Source organism: Schistocerca piceifrons, chromosome 1, assembly GCF_021461385.2.
Source record: "Schistocerca piceifrons isolate TAMUIC-IGC-003096 chromosome 1, iqSchPice1.1, whole genome shotgun sequence".
Lineage (NCBI taxonomy): Eukaryota > Metazoa > Arthropoda > Insecta > Orthoptera > Acrididae > Schistocerca > Schistocerca piceifrons.
Window position 1 is genome coordinate 618,788,747 of NC_060138.1, and position 18,730 is coordinate 618,807,476.

Sequence of the window (18,730 nt, forward strand, 5' to 3'; positions counted from 1 at the left end):
ACAGTGGAAATTGAAATGTCCTGTGGTGCCTCTCCTGCTCCAGTTTGACAGCCTGCCCCTCCTTTAAAAAAAAAAAAAATCTCGCAATTAATAGCGGATGGGATTATTTGTAATTGGGAGAACAAGAACTCTTCAAGAAATTTGCACTCTTTATTGCCTATTAGTTAATAACATGCTGTTTTGTGTGACATAAAATTAAGTATAGGACACACAAAACCAATAAAGACAAGGGATAAGCAAGAAATTACTCATTTCTTCAATCCTTAGCTCCAAGCATTTTTTTCTCTCTAATCTTGCTACAGCTTTACATGGCGTGCATTCCTTTCTGCGGAAGAATCTATTACCTCATCAATGTTTGTCAAATATTTTGCTACATGAAAAATCGAAATGTCATTATCTAATACTGAAAAAGATGTTAACACGAATAATACCCAAGACTGGTGTGATTTCTTGATCTGATTACGTCTATTTTGTCACTGTCTGTTAGCTAAAACAAAATAGGCCTTTCTAATATTGCAGCAATTTTGTAACACACACTGAATAAACGACACTGTTTTGGCACAAATGGTCATTTTTATAACACGACAGAATATAATTCATGAAGTACCAATATCAAATGCCTATTAGGCCAACTAAAAGCAAAAAGCTTTATGTTAGGAAATAGTTTCACATTTCGTTCATACGCACCAGTTTCTCAAGCACGAGATCGAAAAGTAGAATTACGAAATTTTTATATAAATTTGGAATCATCTTATTCTTCCATAATTTGTGTTGTTTGGTGGGGTTTAAGGGCGCTCAACTACTGAGGTCATTAGCACCCAGTCACAGTTGTTAGAGCACATGGAATCTAGTAAAACTCAAGGGGAGGGAGGGACACCAGAAAGTCCTGACAAAGATGCAGATAAAATAAGTAAAAAAGTTAGATGTCTTTAGACAAGCCAGTCAAAGTTATAAAACGCAGAACACGAGCAGCTGCTCGAGCGTCATCAGCTAAAATATCCGGTAAAGTAGATGGCAGGGACAGGACAACACAAGATTGACTAAAGCGGGGACATGACAATAAAACATGGCGCACTGTTAATGCCTGACCACAAGGGCACTGCGGGGCTGGGTCACCGGAGAGCAGGTAGCGGTGGCTAAACTGGCAATGCCCAATCCGCAACCTGGTCAGAAGGACCTCTTCTCACCGAGATGGTCGGGAGGAGGTTGTCCAAGCAGTTGGGAGCGGTTTTACTGCCCGGAGCTTGTTTCCTTGGAGGGATGACCAAGCATCCCACCACAACAACACAAGCCTCTTACAAATAACCCCACGAACATCAGATGATGGGACTCAATGGGAGGCTGGCTGAGGCAGGAGGACTGCAGCCTTGGCTGCAGCATATGCAGCCTCATTCCCAGGCACTCCTACATGTCCGGGAACCCACAGAAAGCTGACAGGAGAACCATTATCAGCGAAAGAATGGAAGGACTGCTGGAGCCATTGAACCAAGGGATGGACCGGATAGGGAGCTCCAAGGCTCTGAAGAGAACTGAGTAAGTCAGAGCAGAGTACATACGATGAATGGCGGTGGCGGCGGGCATACTGAACGGCCTGATGGAGAGCAAAAAGCTCGGCCGTAAAGCTGGAACATTGGTCGAGGAGCCGGTATTTAAAGGTGGCTGCCCCGACAACAAAGGCACTGCCGACACCATCGTCAGTTTTGGAGCCATCGGTGTAAATAAAGGTGTGACCGGCAAGTCGAGCACGAAGTTCGACAAACTGTGAGCAATACACTGCAGCCGGAGTACCCTCCTTCGGGAGTGAGCTGAGGTCGAGATAAATATGAACCGGAGCCTGGAGCCAAGGTGGTGTCGGGCTCTCACCCTCTCTGAAGGTGGTACGGAGGGCAAAATCCAATTGTCGAAGCAGGCGACGGAAGCGGACTCCGGGGGGGGGGCAGCAGGGCAGACACATACAGCCCGTACTGACGGTCGAGAGAATCGGCGAAGAAGGACTGATAAGAGGGGTGGTCGGGCATAGACAACAGCCGGCAGGCATACCGACACAGCAATATGTTGCGCTGGTAGGTCAATGGTAATTCGGCAGCTTCAGCATAAAGACTCTCGACAGGACTAGTGTAGAAGGCTCTGGTCGCAAGACGTAACCCCCGATGGTGGATGGAGTTGAGACTGCGTAAGAGGGATGGCCGAGCAGACGAAGCTCCCATAATCCAGCTTCGATCGGACTATGGACCAATACAAGCGAAGCAGGACAGTGCAATCCGCTCCCCAAGATGAACCACTAAGAACTCTGAGGACATTAAGGGAACGTGTACAACGGGCCGCCAAATAAGAGACGTGCGGAGACCAACAAAGTCTCCTGTCCAACGTGAGCCCTAGAAACTTAGTTGTTTCCACGAATGGGAGAACAACAGGACCGAGATGTAAGGATGGTGGAAGGAACGCTTTATATCGCCAGAAGTTGATACAAACCGTCTTCTCTTCAGAGAACCGGAAGCCATTTGCCACGCTCCATGAGTATAGGCTGTCTAGACAACGCTGAAGGCAGCGCTCCAGGAGGCACGTTCTCTGGGCACTGCAGTAGATCGCGAAGTCATGGACAAAGAGAGAGCCTGAGACATTAGGTGGAATGCAATCCATAATTGGATTGATCGCGATGGCAAAAAGGCCTACGCTCAAGACGGAGCCCTGAGGCACTCCGTTCTCCTGGAGGAAGACGTCGGACAATACAGAACCCACACGTACCCTAAACTTTCGATCCATTAAAAAGGAATCGATAAAAAGGGGCAGGCAACCACGTAGGCCCCACCTGTGCATAGTGCAGAGGATACCTCCTCTCCAACAGGTATCATAAGCCTTCTCCAAATCGAAGAACACGGCTACCGTCTGGCGCCTTTGCAAAAAGTTGTTCATGATGAATGTCGACAAGGTCACAAGGTGGTCAACAGCAGAGCGGCGGCGATGAAAGCCGCATTGGACATTGGTAAGTAGCCGTCGAGATTCAAGAATCCAGACTAACCGAGCATGAACCATGCGCTCCATCACCTTACAGACACAGCTTGTAAGAGAAATGGGGCGGTAACTAGAAGGAAGGTGTCTATCCTTCCCGGGTTTGGGTATAGGAACAACGACGGCATCACGCCAACGCATGGGGACCTGACCTTCGGTCCAGACGCGATTGTAGGTACGAAGAAGGAAGCTTTTGCCCGCCGGAGAAAGGTGTACCAGCATCTGAACGTGAATGGCATCTGGCCCCGGAGCAGAGGACCGGGACAGTGCAAGCGTACGTTCAAGTTCCCACATAGTAAAGGGGGCATTATAAGTTTCCAGATTCAGCGAGTGGAAGGAAGGTCGCCGAGCCTTGTCTGCCTCTTTCCTGGGAAGGAAGGCAGGGTGGTAATGGGCGGAGCTTGAAACCTCTGCAAAAAACCGGCCAAAGGCGTTGGAGACAGCCACAGGATCAACGAGGACCTCATTACCTGAGGTCAGGCCAGGTACCGAGGAGTGGGCCTTAATGCCCGACAGCCGGCGCAGGCCACCCCAAACGACAGAAGAGGGAGTAAAACTGTTAAAGGAGCTGGTGAAAGAGGCCCAACAAGCTTTTTTTCTGTCTTTGATGACTCTACGGCATTGCGCTTGGAGTCGTTTGTATCCAAAACAATTCGCCAACGTAGGATGGTGGCGAAAAGTGCGTAAAGCACGTTGTCGAGCACGGATAGCGTCTCTACAAGCCTCGTTCCACCAGGGGACGGAAACGCGACGTGAAGAAGAGGTAGTACGAGGAATGGAACGTTCGGCAGCATTGATGATAATAACAGCCGTGAGGTATTCGACCTGACTGTCACAACTGAGAAAATCATGGTCCGGAAAGGTCGCCAGGGAGGAGTAAAGTCCCCAGTCAGCTTTCGGTATGTTCCAGCTCGAAGGACGTGGGGATGGGGTGGGGTGCAGGAGACGAATGACACAGGGGAAGTGGTCGCTCGAATAGGTGTCAAAAAGGACATACCACTCGAACCGATGGGCAAGAGTGGTAGAACAGATCAAGAGGTCCAAGTGGGAGTAGGTATGAGTAGAGTCCGAGAGGAATGTCGGGGCGCCAGTATTGAGGCAGACAAGATTGAGATGGTTGAAGACATCCGCCAAGAGTGAGCCTCTTTGACAGGATGCAGGAGAGCCCCAAAGGGGATGATGGGCATTGAAGTCGCCAAACAATAAAAACGGCGGGGGAAGCTGAACAATCAGGTGCATCATGTCAGCCCGACTAACTGTGAATGACGATGGAGTGTAGATGGTACAAACTGAAAAAGTAAAAGCAGAAAGAGTAATACGGACAGCTATTGCTTGGAGTGGGGTGGTCAATGGGATGGGATGGTAGTAGACATCGTCCCGAACGAGCAACATGACCCAACCATGAGCTGGGATACCGTCCACAGGGGTGAGGTCGTACCGCTCCGAGGTATAGTGGGTAAAGGCAATACGGTCAGTCGGGCGCAACTCTGGAGACCAAGGACGAGCGTACAGTGCAGGCGGAAGAGCAGTTGTAATTCCTCCCGATTAGATCGAATACCTCTTATGTTCCAATGTAACAAGGCCATCGCTAGTCAAAAAAGAGGGGGAACGAGACGGGGGAAGAGCTGGTCACCTCGACGGCCGCGGAGGGCCAGGTTTCGAGGGAACAACGCTACAACTGGCGGGAGGCGGATCCTGTTCCATCGAGTCGTCGCCAGCTGCGGCCGCTGTCCCGAGTTGCGTAGGAGAGGCAGCATCATTTGCCGACGAGAGGCCAGCTGAGCGCCTGGCAGCAGAGCGTCCTGGCGAAACTGAGGACGGCCGGGAGCAGCGACTCATGGATGGAGCGTCAGACGAAACGCGCCGGGGTGGAGAGGGGGATAGAGACTTCTTCTTGGAGGCCTTCTTGGATGTCCGAGGAGGCACAGGGATGGTGGGCTGGACCCGAAGAAGGTCCTCACGCACGGGGTCCATTTTGGAACGCCGGACCTCGGAAGCTGGGGTCCGGAACGTTTCCCCGATGGACGCGCCTGAGAAGAGGATCGCTTCTCAGGCGGGGGTGGGGGGAAAGGGTGGCCCCTGGGGCAGAGAGGGCGGGGGCCACGGGGGAGGAGGATTTGGAAGGGAGGGATTTAGGAGGCGGAGGCATAGACCCCGGATGGGGGGAGGTGGCGGAGGAGGGACAGGATAGTGGTGAGGATACCGTGGAAGGAGTGGACACGACTGAGGCAAACGAAGTGGTCAACGTCACGGGATGGAGGGGGTCATACTTCTTCCTGGCCTCAGAATAAGAGAGACGATCCAAAGTTTTGAGTTCTTGAATCTTCTTCTCCTTCTGACACGCGAGGCAGTCTAAGGGTCTAGGCGAGTAGATGCCAGGACAATTAACGCACCGAGGTGGTGGGGTGCATGTATGTTCCTCACGAAGAGGACGTCCACAATCACCACAAAGGGGCTCAGCCTCACACCGTGACGACATGTGCCCAAAGCGCAAACACCGAAAACAGCGCATAGGAGGCGGGACGTAGGGTCGCACGTCGCACCGGTAGCACATCACCTTTACCTTCTCCGGGAGAACGTCCCCCTCGAAGGCGAGGATAAAAGCCCCGGTGTCGATGTGACGGTTTTTGGGGCCACGCTGGACTCGCCGGACGAAATGCACGTCTCGGCACTCCAGGTTGGCCCTGAGCTCCTCATAAGATTGCAGTAGGAAGTCCCGATGAAAAATAACGCCCTGCGTCCTATTCAGTCCCAGATGCGGGACAATGGACACTGGGATGTCCCCTAGTCGGTCGCATGCCTGGAGCGCCGCCAACTGTATGGCGGAAGTGGTCTTTATAAGAACGGACCCCGAACGCATCTTACTGAGAGCCTCGATTTCCCCAAAGATGTCCTCGATGTGCTGAACAAAGAACATGGGCTTGGAGGTGGCGAACGTCCCCCCATTGGTTCGAGAACAGACCAAATAGCGGGGGAAGTACTTCGCCTCAAGCCGGCGGGCCTGTCCCTCCTCCCAGGGAGTGGCCAAGGGGGAAAGGGCAGGAGAACCAGAACCAGAGACAGTACTGTTCCTTTTGAAAGACTCGGCCGCAGAGCGACCTGATACGTGTTGAGGTTTCATCTGCGAAACGTCCGCCCCGATACCACCCACTCCGACCAGGGGCTCTCCCCACGGGCGCCACCCAGCCTCAGCAAGGGCCACCTGGCAGGATGACCGTTGCCGGGAGTCCTGATGCCCCAAGGAGACGGGCATCTACTCCTTGGCCGACATGGGGAGGGTGCAGCTCAGGTATCGGCAGTACGATCCCTGTGTTGTCAGGGGGCTACAACCTAGAGGGTACATGACGACCCCACCACAACGGGCTGGCTACCGTGCTGGATTTCGGGTGCCATGGAAAGTCCATCATGATCGTAGGTGCAGATGGGGACACACTATGGGCGTAACTTGTACAACCCATCAGGCGTTTAGGCCCAATTTGAGGAATAGTGGGTATGGTGACAACACCGTTACAATGCTGAGTGCCAAGGTCTTAGTGCACTGAGGACCAGTGGTACACCACGTAAGGCGTCCTTCCCCAAAAGGCTCGTACTTCTGTAGAATTTTGAAAAATGGAGGTCAAACCACAAGGGGGACCATCACATGGAAGGCCGAAACGGTTGAAACTCCTTTTAGTCGCCTCTTACGACAGGCAGGAATACCTCGGGCCTACTCTTACCCCGGACCCGCAGGGGGGGTCCATAATTTGTGTGATGTCCCCATTTCTTCTCCTTCCTCGTTCTAACAAACAATCTTGTCATCACCAACTCTGTAGCTATTCCTGTCATTGTTAACATTTGTTCGCCGATTAACTTCACTAACCCTGCCAGAATCACAGGTTTAGTTATCCCACAATTATTTTCCATTTAGGCACTATTACGTGTTCATACAACACGTTTTCCATGTTACTTCCAAAATAGAACTTAAGCGGCTGCTAGTCAGGGACTGTACAACTCGTCCTTACTAGTATAGTGATCTGGCCAAAATTTTTCTGTCAAAATTTCATTTTCTTGGATACACCGAGCAAATAATACATAATCTTTCTCAACTGTTATTCCTGTCAGTCGTTTATTTCCAGTCTGGTAGTCTGAATCTATAGATTTAGCTAGCAATTATAACAACACTGATCATTTGCAAACCCAATCAACCACATAATCAGGCAGCGACTGCCATTCATTCATTCGGCTTTACTCCGCTTAGCTTGTATAGCCCTGTCCCCTTCTGTCTGCGGAAAGTTTATTTCTAGATGCGACGAGGATTCTCCTAACAGAGACGTCATGCATTTAAAAATCAACTTATGATTCATTCAGAAATCAACTTAAAATGTGTTCAAAAATGTTCAAAAACTAACAGGGAAGCATTTCAAAATCATATGAATAATCAATAGACAAACGTGCGCTGGATGCTAGGCGCTTTGTGAAACAAGTTCTTTTCCTCAAGAATATGAATTCGGCACCCCCTTTTCCCTGTAGCATCTAGCTGCTTGTTGTGACTGCTTGCACAGCCAACAGCCACATTCCTGTAGCCAGAACAAGGAGAATCTACAACTCAAACGCGACTCAACTGCACATGTGCACGAGACCGCTCGTAACTCTAAAACAAATCTGATGTAAACAGTTGTGACTTCACAGTCATTGGAGGTAATTTGTTGTTATGAGGGTCTCACTGAGGTCTTCACAGACCATAATTGCCCTCCCAATTTTGTACAAAAGCAGATCTCCCATGCCTTATCTCTCCAGTCACCCACCGCCTCCCAAAGTCCCACCATCTGGCCATTACCCTTGTGACTCATTACCACCCAGGACTGAAGCAACTGAATTACATTCTTCACCAGGGTTTTGACTAAACCTTGTCATACCCTGAAATGAGCAATGTCCTACACACTCTCCTTCTCACCCATCCCACAGTGGTACTCTGCTGTCCAATGAACCTACACAATATCCTCGACCATCCCTGCACAACCCCCACTCCCAACTCCTTGCCTCATGGCTCATATCCCTGTTATAGATATAGAGGCAAGACCTATCCCATACTACCACCACCAGCACCACCACCACCACAGTAACAAGCATTACTCATCCCATCAAAGGCAGAGATATCTGTGAAACCAGCCATGTAACCTACAAGCTAAGCTGCTTCATTCTAGGTGGGCATGACAACCAACAACCAGTCTATCCGCATGAATGGCCATCAACAAACTGTGGCCAAGAAACAACTGGACCACACTGTTGCTGAGAATGCCACCCAACAAGACATTCTTTATTTCAATGACTGCTTCACAGCCAGTGCCATCTGGAGCCTTCCCACCAACACCAGCTTTTCTGAATTGGGCAGGTAAGAACCCCCTGCAATATATCCTACATTCCAATAACCCTCTTGGCCTCAACCTTCATTAGTTAATGTCCTTACCCATCTAGCCCCTTCCCTGTTCTCACTGCAATATGATATTTTCATTCATATGTATGCCTGAAACAAGTTTTATATTGATCGTGAAAAACTGCATTAAGGAGACATGTCCATCTTTACATGTCACCTCCTCAAAGGCATCTATGAGACCTGAAACAACCCTCAACTTCAACAAAAATGTAGTAATTACAACTCCAATACCAGAAGATGCTGACAGGCATTGATATTACCATTCTATCAGTTTTATCAGTCACTGTCACAAATTAACACTGATGGGAAAAAAATGCAACACCAAAAGGTAATTAATGCAGAGTAATGAAATTTTGGGAATACATTTGTCTAGGTAACATACTTAAGTGATTAAAATTGCAAGATCACATATTAATGAAAGCACGAGACAAGCCAAAGCAAATGTGACATTCTGGTACATTAATAACCAGGGTTACCACCAGAATGTTGAATGCAAGCATGCAACTGTGCCTGCATTGTGTTGTACAGGTGCAAGATGTCAGTTTGTGGGACTGAGTGCCATGCCTGTTGCATTTGGCTTGTCAATACAGGGACAGTTAATGCTGTTTGTGGATGATGTTGGCAGTCTCGTCCTACAATGTCCCATATGTGCTCGATTGGAGGCAAATCTGGTGATGAAGCAGGCCAAGGCAACACACACACAAACAGTGAGTGGAACAACTGCTTACTATGTTTTCACTGTTCATGCAGTAAAACTTCAGCATCAAGCATCACATATGGGATTTTAAATTTATTACTTCTTTATTAGTAACTCTATTCACAACATATTTTGCAGACACTTTACACATATACCATTGAAAGCAATGCTAGATATTATTATTTTATGACAGACATTTCAGAAGATACAACAACATATACATCAAAATGCATGAAAAACAAAGCTTTTGCTTCTTCGGCCATAAAGGCTTTACACACCTAATGTTTACTTTTTAAAACATTAAACCATTTATTTTAAAAAAAATCAGGGGTCAGCAGCTTTACTGATGATACTAAAGTCAGTTCAAGAGTTCTGTTAACTACAGTAATTCACGGCGGCCAGAGAAGAGACAATTTAAAATGCGCACTGGGAATAGCAAGAAAAGTATTCCTGGAAAAAAGCAAATTTTTTAACATCGAATATCAATTTAAGTGTTAGGAAATATCTACTGAGGGTATTTGGAGTGTAGTCTTGTACAAAAGTGTGAAACGTGGGCAATTAGCTGTCCAGAGATGAAGAGAACTTTTGAAATTCGGTGTTGTAGAAGAATGCTGAAGATACAGAGGGTTGATCAAATAACTAATGAGATGGCACTGGACTGGAACTGGGGAGGAAAAAATTTATGGTACAATTTGGCTAAAAGAAGGGATCAGTTAATAGGACACATCCAGAGGCATCAAGGGAAAGTTAGCTGGTGGGATGTAAAAACTGTAGAGAAAGATCAAGGCTTCAGCATAGTAAACAGGTTCAAATGGATGTACATTACGTTAGTTATGCAGTGATGAAGAGATTAGCACAGGATAGACTAGCAGGAAGTGTTGCATGAAACAAGTCTATGGGTGAAGTCCAACAGATAGCTGACAAAGCTTCCAGGATTCAGATATTTGAAGCCGAATTTGTCTTGCAAATTGATACACGTGTACAATGTTATGTACTGCAATATGCACCAACCAAAAATGTTTATTGATCGACACAATTGCCATGAGCAATGTTTCACAGTTGCTCTTTTGACAGTGTTCATAAAATGTTGCTGCAGCACATTCAGGACACACACACACTGTCACTAGTACACAAAATACTTCACAAGCTATATAAAAGATAAATTTTACCTGAGCATTCTGCTGGGGAATCTCTACCATTATCTTCTTTCACAATGTTGATGGGATACGACAAACAATACACAGGCACTTGGTAACGAGTGCCAAGCTCATCATAGCATTCAGTCAAGAAACCTGCAAATACAAACTCATTTCAATGATCTGTGAACAAGATCTGTCCATGTCAAAATTTATTCCACAGTTGTGACTGGAAATGAAATCACAGGTACAAGCAAGTTTCAAGGATCATGGGTTGCTTTTCAACAAAGATTTTTCCCGCAGCAGAATAAATGCCTGCTCCACACAATCCCATGCAATGTGCAACCATGAACCATGCTGGTATGCATCTTTTATGTATCTGATTATTTTATAGCAATATGTATTTACATCTTTAACAGGTTTGCACGCTGCAGTATTATAACAAGAAGGGAAATCTAAAGACAACATAAATCTCCACATCATGCACACACTACATAATTTTTATACACATTTTAAGTCCACAGTGGTAAGTATTTAGGGGGGAGACCAGTGTTAGTCTAATTTTTATTGGCTTAAAATGCTCCTTAGAGTGTTTATTTTTAAGATACAGTCAGATAAAGTGTGAAATAAATCTTAAAATCTGTTAAAACTGTGATTTATTGCACAACTGTCTGGCACATCACAGAACTCAAATGGAACTGATTAATATTATAACAGTTAACAATGGAATGGTGGTCCTGTTACTTCCAGACAGTATCAAAGATGGCATTAATATCAACTAAAATACTATTCTGAACAAGATTTCTTTTTATAGCATCGTAAACAGTCTGAAAGGACGCACCAGTCTGATGCAGGCATAACTTGTCATTTTGTATGTTTTTCATGCACAGTAAAACACGAGTGCTTGAAAACGACAAACAAATGAATTTATAAGGACAGAAAAGGTTTGAAAAGTAATCCTCCTTCACGCACAAAAATCTGTATCTATACTATTACACTGTCCGGTCACATTAATGTGACCACCTGTCAATAGCCTGAGTAACTACCTCATGCAGTAAGGACCACATTGAGACACACAGGAAGTGAGTCAATGCGGTTCTAGAAGGTAACAAGGGGGGGGGGGGGGTTGATCTGGCAGCCAGAGACAGTGGTCAAGTGTGTGAGAGCTGCATTTGCATGAATGCGCGTGCGTGTGTGTGTGTGTGTGTGTGTGTGTGTGTGTGTAATGTTGTCTGTTTCAGAAAAAGGCCTCCCAGCTGAAAGCTTGTGTGTTTAATAGTCTTTTCGTTGTGCCTGTCTGCGACTTGGGAACATCTCTGTTATACGGTGAGTAGTGACCTATCCTTTTCATAACATTGTCATTATTCCGGCCTGGACTTTCCATAACTGAATATTTATTTTGTGTCACTGTTGTTGTTTAATGAAATGAGAAGTAAGTATGTGTTCACCTTGAAAAAGACAGATTTCTTAAGGATGACCAATAAATTGCTGAGTCAAATTTTCCTTTCTGCGAAAATAATCACAATTACGACAAACCACATCCTCAGTAAAGGAGTCTATATTGACCACTGATTTATCCACAGAACGTTTTTTCCCCAAGGATTTTTAAACTGATATTCTTAAGCTTCCTTTTATTTCTCTAACACTCCTTTGTCAATCTTCACAACAGTGTTCTTGCTTATGTTCAGATCTGCAGCATTTCTATTGATTACATTGTTATAAAGGAGACAGTAGGCCCCCACTACATTTTTTAGTCCAAAGTAGGCACATAATGCCTAAACCATTTCTTTCAAATGACCCCATACTGCAATACCCTGGCCAAGAGAGTGGTGGGGAACTTTTCCACTCATAACTTTCAATGAACTTCTTTCTGACAATGTAAGTACCACACAACAAATAAAAAGTAGCTCTTGGAACTGTGAACACTATAAACAACATCACAGGATGCAAGATTCACGCAGGCCAGCAAGCTGCGTTAAACACAGTGCAGGCAGGGTGAAGGTTTGGCAATCTTGGGTGTTTGCAGCAGCTGGCATAGTCCATATCAGTTCAGGCAGACTAGGAAAAAATCTTACCTTCATAGCCTTGGATGTTCTTGAATTTAGCATATGTTAAAATGGAGGACTAAGTAAGGACCATGTATTTTTTTTGTTTTCTCCAAAATGAAATTCTTCTCCAAGATACAGCACTCCAAAGGTGGCACTGCGCATACCATTTTGAAGATGCAAATTTGGGAAATTTTTTAAAAATGTTTTATCTCTGGAACAGTTCTAGATATTTTGTTGTTTTTTTATTTGAAAGATAATTGCCTTATGATTACAAACAAATCCTCCATTTGGACTCATCTGTCAAAGTTCTTTTACTATAGCATTCTGAACTTTTTTATAATTTATGGATTTTTTTCCTCAAAAATGTCAATCCATAAAATTTTGATTTTTTTTCCCTGTTGATCAGTACCATATAGTTCCACTTTTAGTTTGAACAGGTTTTATAAACAATTGAAATTTTTGCGATACATAAAACCTGTTTTATTACCACATTATCAAATAACAGACTCATAAAAATCGAAACCTAGTCTTATTTAACAGAATTTTAGTTTTGAAAGATAAGTAAGAGACGCATTTTTCAAGCATTTTAAATGGTTCCAAAATGGATGAGAAAGGTCCAAAGACTTAAAGGCTTCAATTTATACAACTTCTGTGCAATCTGTTTTGTACTGAAATTAGCCAGTCAAAGACCTAAAAAGTGTTCCACAGCTTCAGTATCTTCCTTTGACATAGATTGATGCCTTCCTGCTGAACCAATAGGAACTGTAACCCTTACAACCTTCAAAACACTGTGAACAGGAAATAAGCCCAGCAGCTGGTCCATGTGGTAGCATAAAGTTCTCTACAATTTCATTTAACTCATAACTGGCATCTATAATCTCTGCAATCCACCAGTCACAGTCATACACACACACCACAAATATTCCCTTTCTCAAGTTTTGAATCTGAATATTATCCTGCTGTTTTTGAGGTGTTGGCCAAATAAAAGAAATTTCTTCTTTCTTGCTCTTTAAAGTGTGTGCAATATGAGGTCACCCATCACTTCGTATCCAAAAGTGCGTCTTCTGAATTCCGTTCACAGGAGTAGTTTGTTTGGACCATTCATTTTTTTTTTCTGCTCACAGAAATCTTCGATTTTCTCTTTGGACAAAAGAATGAGGGCTGTGGATGTGTAAGATTTCTCGACTCTCATAAAAACTTCAGAATTCTGAACCACAGCTGTATTTGGTCTGGAAAGATAATGTTTTGTAGCATGATGCTTCAGCAGGCATCCACACCATCACAAGGCCCCTTCCTGCGACCAGTAGCACTGTAAACCCAGTTAGTTGGCACACATGACTTACTCAATTCAAACAGCTGGTAACGGTTTTTTAAATGACTAGGAGTAGCATCAGGAATGATGATGATCATCTACGCACCCCGTTCGCAGTTGAAGAATTTTGCACACTGCTAGCAAAGCATGTGCTGAGTCATGTCGTCGTGATCTCCCTTTCTCTCTTTGCTCCGTTTCTTTCGCTGATCATTCCTCTTCTTTCTTCCTTCTTTGTTACGTGGCTATATCTCACTGTTTTCAATGCAGAAATGTAGTGAGAAGGGGCCACATGTGTGTGGTGGTTCACGATATCATAGTGCTGTGAGGGAGCATAACTCATGCCTCTGGTTTGAGAAGACTGACAACTGAAGTATGAACATTTCTCAAAAGAAAAACAGGTATGTGCTCTCTTTTCTTTCAAAACTATAAATAGTAGCATAACTAGTACTATCTATTGTTCTACAAAACTGAATGAGCTCGACACCTTTGATTAAGTTTCAACCTCAAAAGAAGTTTATTGATACCAATTAGATGAAATAAATAACTAAAAAAAAAACTCACCCAATACAGAAGTCACTCACAGTTAGAGTAATTAGTTTCTAATGTGTGTGAAGTGGTCATTAATACTTAAAAGATCATTTCAATAATTCTATCGCTGTCTGTTTATGAGTTGCTAAGCAATGTATCAACAAGCTGACTATGCAATGATTAATATTTGTCGTATCCCAACAGTAAATCGCTTTTCGCTTGCTTTAAGCATCAAGATGATTACTATGCCGCTCATATAAGTCTTTGATAGTTATTATCAAGCTAATGTCCATAAATTGCAGTTAATGTTACTGAATCCTACACACGACGATAACACCCGACATCCAGTCGCATATATTGAACTCCGCGCCTATATTTGAGAATTCGTGCACGATTTGTTTGCACCAAAATCGGGCTATGGTTCCCCATAATAATTTTTAAGTCAACTGTGAACCCGCAGTAAATTAACAATTCTATGCCCATTCATGAAAGTTACAGCAGATCCGCATTCAACGACTACTTGATTGCGCACTCGAGCAACACGGAAGTTTTTTCCCTTGCAAAGAAAAAACATATCATGGATAATGCAACAAGGTTATTTGCTAAGTCAAAACATATTTATATATATCTCATTAAAACTCATTACTTATTAAATGTTGTACAGAATTAAATTCTTTACTTTGCAAATAATCAATAAAATTTAGAAATGAATGACTTGTATACAAAAAAAATCTCAAGTTGATATGACGTAAGTGTCACTACTGGTTTCGCCTCCCCCACACTCACGTGACGCAAAGTAGATCAGACTATATAGGACATACTCATGTAATGTTATATTGTGTGTCATCAGTTATAACTGCAACACTTGTGGTCTTGTATTGAAATACGTCACTACTGTAAAAATTGAAACCTGGTCATTACTCCAACAATACCCTCATACTTCTTGTGGGAGGATTACAGACCAGTTCTCAGCAAAATCACAGTGAAGCACTAAACATAGTTCTACAGCCTGTACACACCCTTTCACTTCTGCAATGTGGTGTTGCAATTTCTTCAGATGCTGGCGTGCTACTGCTTTCACTGACAATTTACCAAGTTCATCAATGAAACTGTCAAAGTCAACAGTCTTTTTCAGTTAGTTTATCTTCCTCCCACGTAATTTCTGCAGAGTTATCTGCTACGTCTTCCAGGCCAAATGTCTGTAAAGACAGTCCTCCCTTTCCAGGGTGGTTAACACATCCTTGAAACAAACAAGACTCACGCTTTACGTAACAGACTACTAATGACTTCACACACCCAACTAAGGTGTCATATGTCACGTGCTCCAGTAAGTTCTTCAAAGTCACCATACACAGTTCAAAATTTGCACAGTACACACATAAACAGACATCTCTAGGTGGGTGTGGAACTACCCACTAAGGTCTTAGTGCATAAAATTTTGATCTTCCAATATGTGAAGTTGTATAGTTGCTCTTATAAATTGCAAAAGTTTCTTTAATACTGTGAGTTGTGTATCTCTTCACTTTCACAACTTACTGACCTTCAACTGTTACAGTTATAGTGTCTTTTTTGTTGGCACTATGGCGAGAACAGTCCCATTTATCTTCCAGATAAAATGACTGCACTATTTGAACTTGAACTGCTTCTACAGGATGACCATAATAGGGATCTGGTCTTCCAAAGGCTCCGTTTACAGACCTCACATTTCTTGGTTTGTCTAGCATGTAATTTGATCCTGATGGAACGTGGTTCTGAAAAATTCATGGAAAGAGGTGCAAGAGTGCTTTGTTTCATTTTCTTCTGAAGATGGAATCTCTACTTTGAAGAGTGTGGCCAGTTTTGCTGTAGTGTATTCATCCATAGCTTTAGTAATTTCTCTGTACTTTCCTGATGTGTACAGCTTATGACTCAACTTCACTGACCACGGTTTTGTGTACGGACTAACACCTACCTCTGGAGTTGACTGATTCAGAGTATTTAATTCTTCCTCTACTATTGCAAAATCTACATCATCTGCACCATGGGGAGGCTTCACCTTGTTCATTTACTATCGCTGTTGTTATTCTGTCAAAACATTTAGGACATAAAAAGTCGTCACTGGGAACATCTTCACTTTGTAACAGAGTCTTCGAATGAGAGCACTTATTCCCTTTGTCATATATATCACTCTTTTATAGATATGCAAATAGTCAGTACACTTCACTCTCCTGTGGATCCAGACAGAAGACATTTCAAACAGTCCTTTTCACAAAACACACTACAACTGTGTCAACTGGTAAATTCCTCACGAAAACACAAATCTCACTGGATGGCCTCAGATTTCTTAGATGCTTCTTCAGTAAACAAATTAGCACTGAACAACTACAATACAGAAACCTGCAATGAACAAACAAGACAAAGAAACACAAGAAACTACAACAAAGTGTAAGAAATATCTGCAACAACGAAAGTGAAAAATAACTGCAACAAAGACAATAGAAATAAACATTGTAATAAAGAAATTAGTAATAAATGTATTCAGTGAAGACATACATTACCCTTTAAAGTTAAAAAAAATGATTCTTTAAAATAAATCCTGTCAACCTTAAATGTGGAAACTCTTCTTTAGTGCTACAGGATACTAATCAAGAGAAGAAAATTTAACTTTTCTGGATTGGCATTTTTGGGAAAAAAATTTCTGTAAATTATAAAAAAATTCAAAAGGTGACAGTAAAATAACTTTGTCAGATATGTCCAAACCGAGGATACCATTATAATCATAAAGCAATTATCTTTCAAATAAAAAACTAACAAAATATCTAAAACTGTTCCGAAATTTACATCTTCAAAAGGGTGTTTGCAGTGTCATCTAAGGAGGCCTGTATTTTGAAGCAGGAATTTTTTTTGGAGAAAACAAAAAATGTGTGTTTCTTACTTACATCTGAATTTTAACGTATGCTAAATTCAATAACATTAGAGACTATAAAGGTAAGCCTTCTGCCTGATGTGATACAAATTGTGCCAACAATACAGATATTTTCTTTCTTTTTTAGTATTTGTATGTGTTCTGTATCTGATCTGTTGGCACATTCCACATAACATTTATCATGGAATATGATCAATGGAACAAGCAACCTGACCCTAAATCATAAGGCAAGATGCACACACAACAAGCACACAATTATGAACACAATACTGAACTGTATGAAATGCTTGTTTATATTGTGTTATTTCCATTTCCTAATTTAATTCTTTGTGATATCTAAGGATTTGTCTTTTGGTGGTACTATTGACAAATTTCTGAACTTTCCCATACCATTACTAATTTTTTTCTCTTTGCTGACAATACACGATTTTTCATTCATTTCCCTGTAGATTAGGAAAGTTTGCTTATTTTACCAGTTAAGGCAAAAGGGCTTTAAAAATTGTTCATTAAAAAGTGAAGATTCCTACTGGGGTATGGTACAATTAGTAATGCAATACTTCAGATACTGTTCTGGGTACTAATATAATTTCATTAAACAGAGTTCTACATATCTCCAAAAATCTGCACCATATAACATACAATTGGGTCACGACAATCTTATAGCTAAGTGCTATATGCCTATAACACTCTAACTTAACATATTTCCCTGTGGCAACTGGTTAACATTTAATAAACTCATCATTAAATAAAGTATGGATGACTAAAAAATTATTGTATTACTTCTGATGTTTTGTCAGCATGTTTCATACGTGAACTTAACTGTGTGTGTTGGGGTAAGTGGGATGATGCAACTGTATACAAACTGACAAGCATTTGATGCTTTGGTTAATTTTTTTTTTTTTACTATACAATATATAAATTTTGTGGAATCAACAGTTGTAATTGACATAATTGGACTAATGTTGAACTTGACTGCAGTTCATCTAATGATACGGATCAATCTCACCCAGCATATATTTAGAACGTAATAAATAAAATTTTATTACCATTAGGAACTGATATGTTCGCCCCATCTAGGATGGCTTGCGCAAGTTCATAATCTGATGATTCTGCTGCTACCGCTGCAGCTCGTAAGGCATCCCAAATCTCCTTCCGACCGTCAAAAGCTGGTGCTGTGTCCCAGAACTCATCCCTTTTGCTTCGCAATTGTCCTTCTGTCAATGGCACATCAGACTTCCACCGAATTGTCTCATGACACAGGGGATGGTTCTTACGGGTGTTTCCTTCAGACAGAATCGAAACAATGACATTACAATATTGTACAATAATGTCCTATTGACCACTTGTAATTACAATCTACTGTTAATATTTCTAATAGCAGTGATACAGAATTACAGGCTGGGAGGGCTCCGTTTGCACTATTTACAAAATCTGTAAATTACACTCTATTCGCTAAGGTGGAACGGAGATAAGATTTACCTGAATTTGGCCTCGTTATATTGCCTGAAATATCTTCTGTGGCGTCATCTCTATTCCTCCTAATTCCTATACATCCTCCCATTCTGAATGCCCATTAACTAAAGGCATTTCAAATATATTTTTCAGCATTTCGCATGCTTCGCGAACCATTTTCTGACCGTACCCATTTCTTTGACAAAGCGACATTTGCGCATCACTGTTTT

At 42.9% G+C, this 18,730-nt stretch overlaps 1 protein-coding gene across 1 annotated transcript in view; it reads right to left on the bottom strand.

Annotated features, from left to right (window-relative positions):
* LOC124804206 (ubiquitin domain-containing protein 1) overlaps window positions 1-18,728 on the bottom strand; it is a 66,957-nt gene extending 48,229 nt beyond the window's left edge. Inside the window, exons 1-3 of the mRNA XM_047264735.1 lie at window positions 18,528-18,728; window positions 18,095-18,331; window positions 10,289-10,411 (exon numbers count right to left, since the gene is read on the bottom strand). Of these exons, the coding sequence (XP_047120691.1) occupies window positions 10,289-10,411; window positions 18,095-18,331; window positions 18,528-18,609 (442 nt within the window). The 5' untranslated portion in view covers window positions 18,610-18,728. The remainder of the gene's footprint in view (window positions 1-10,288; window positions 10,412-18,094; window positions 18,332-18,527) is intronic.
* Between the last annotated feature and the right edge of the window lie 2 nt (window positions 18,729-18,730).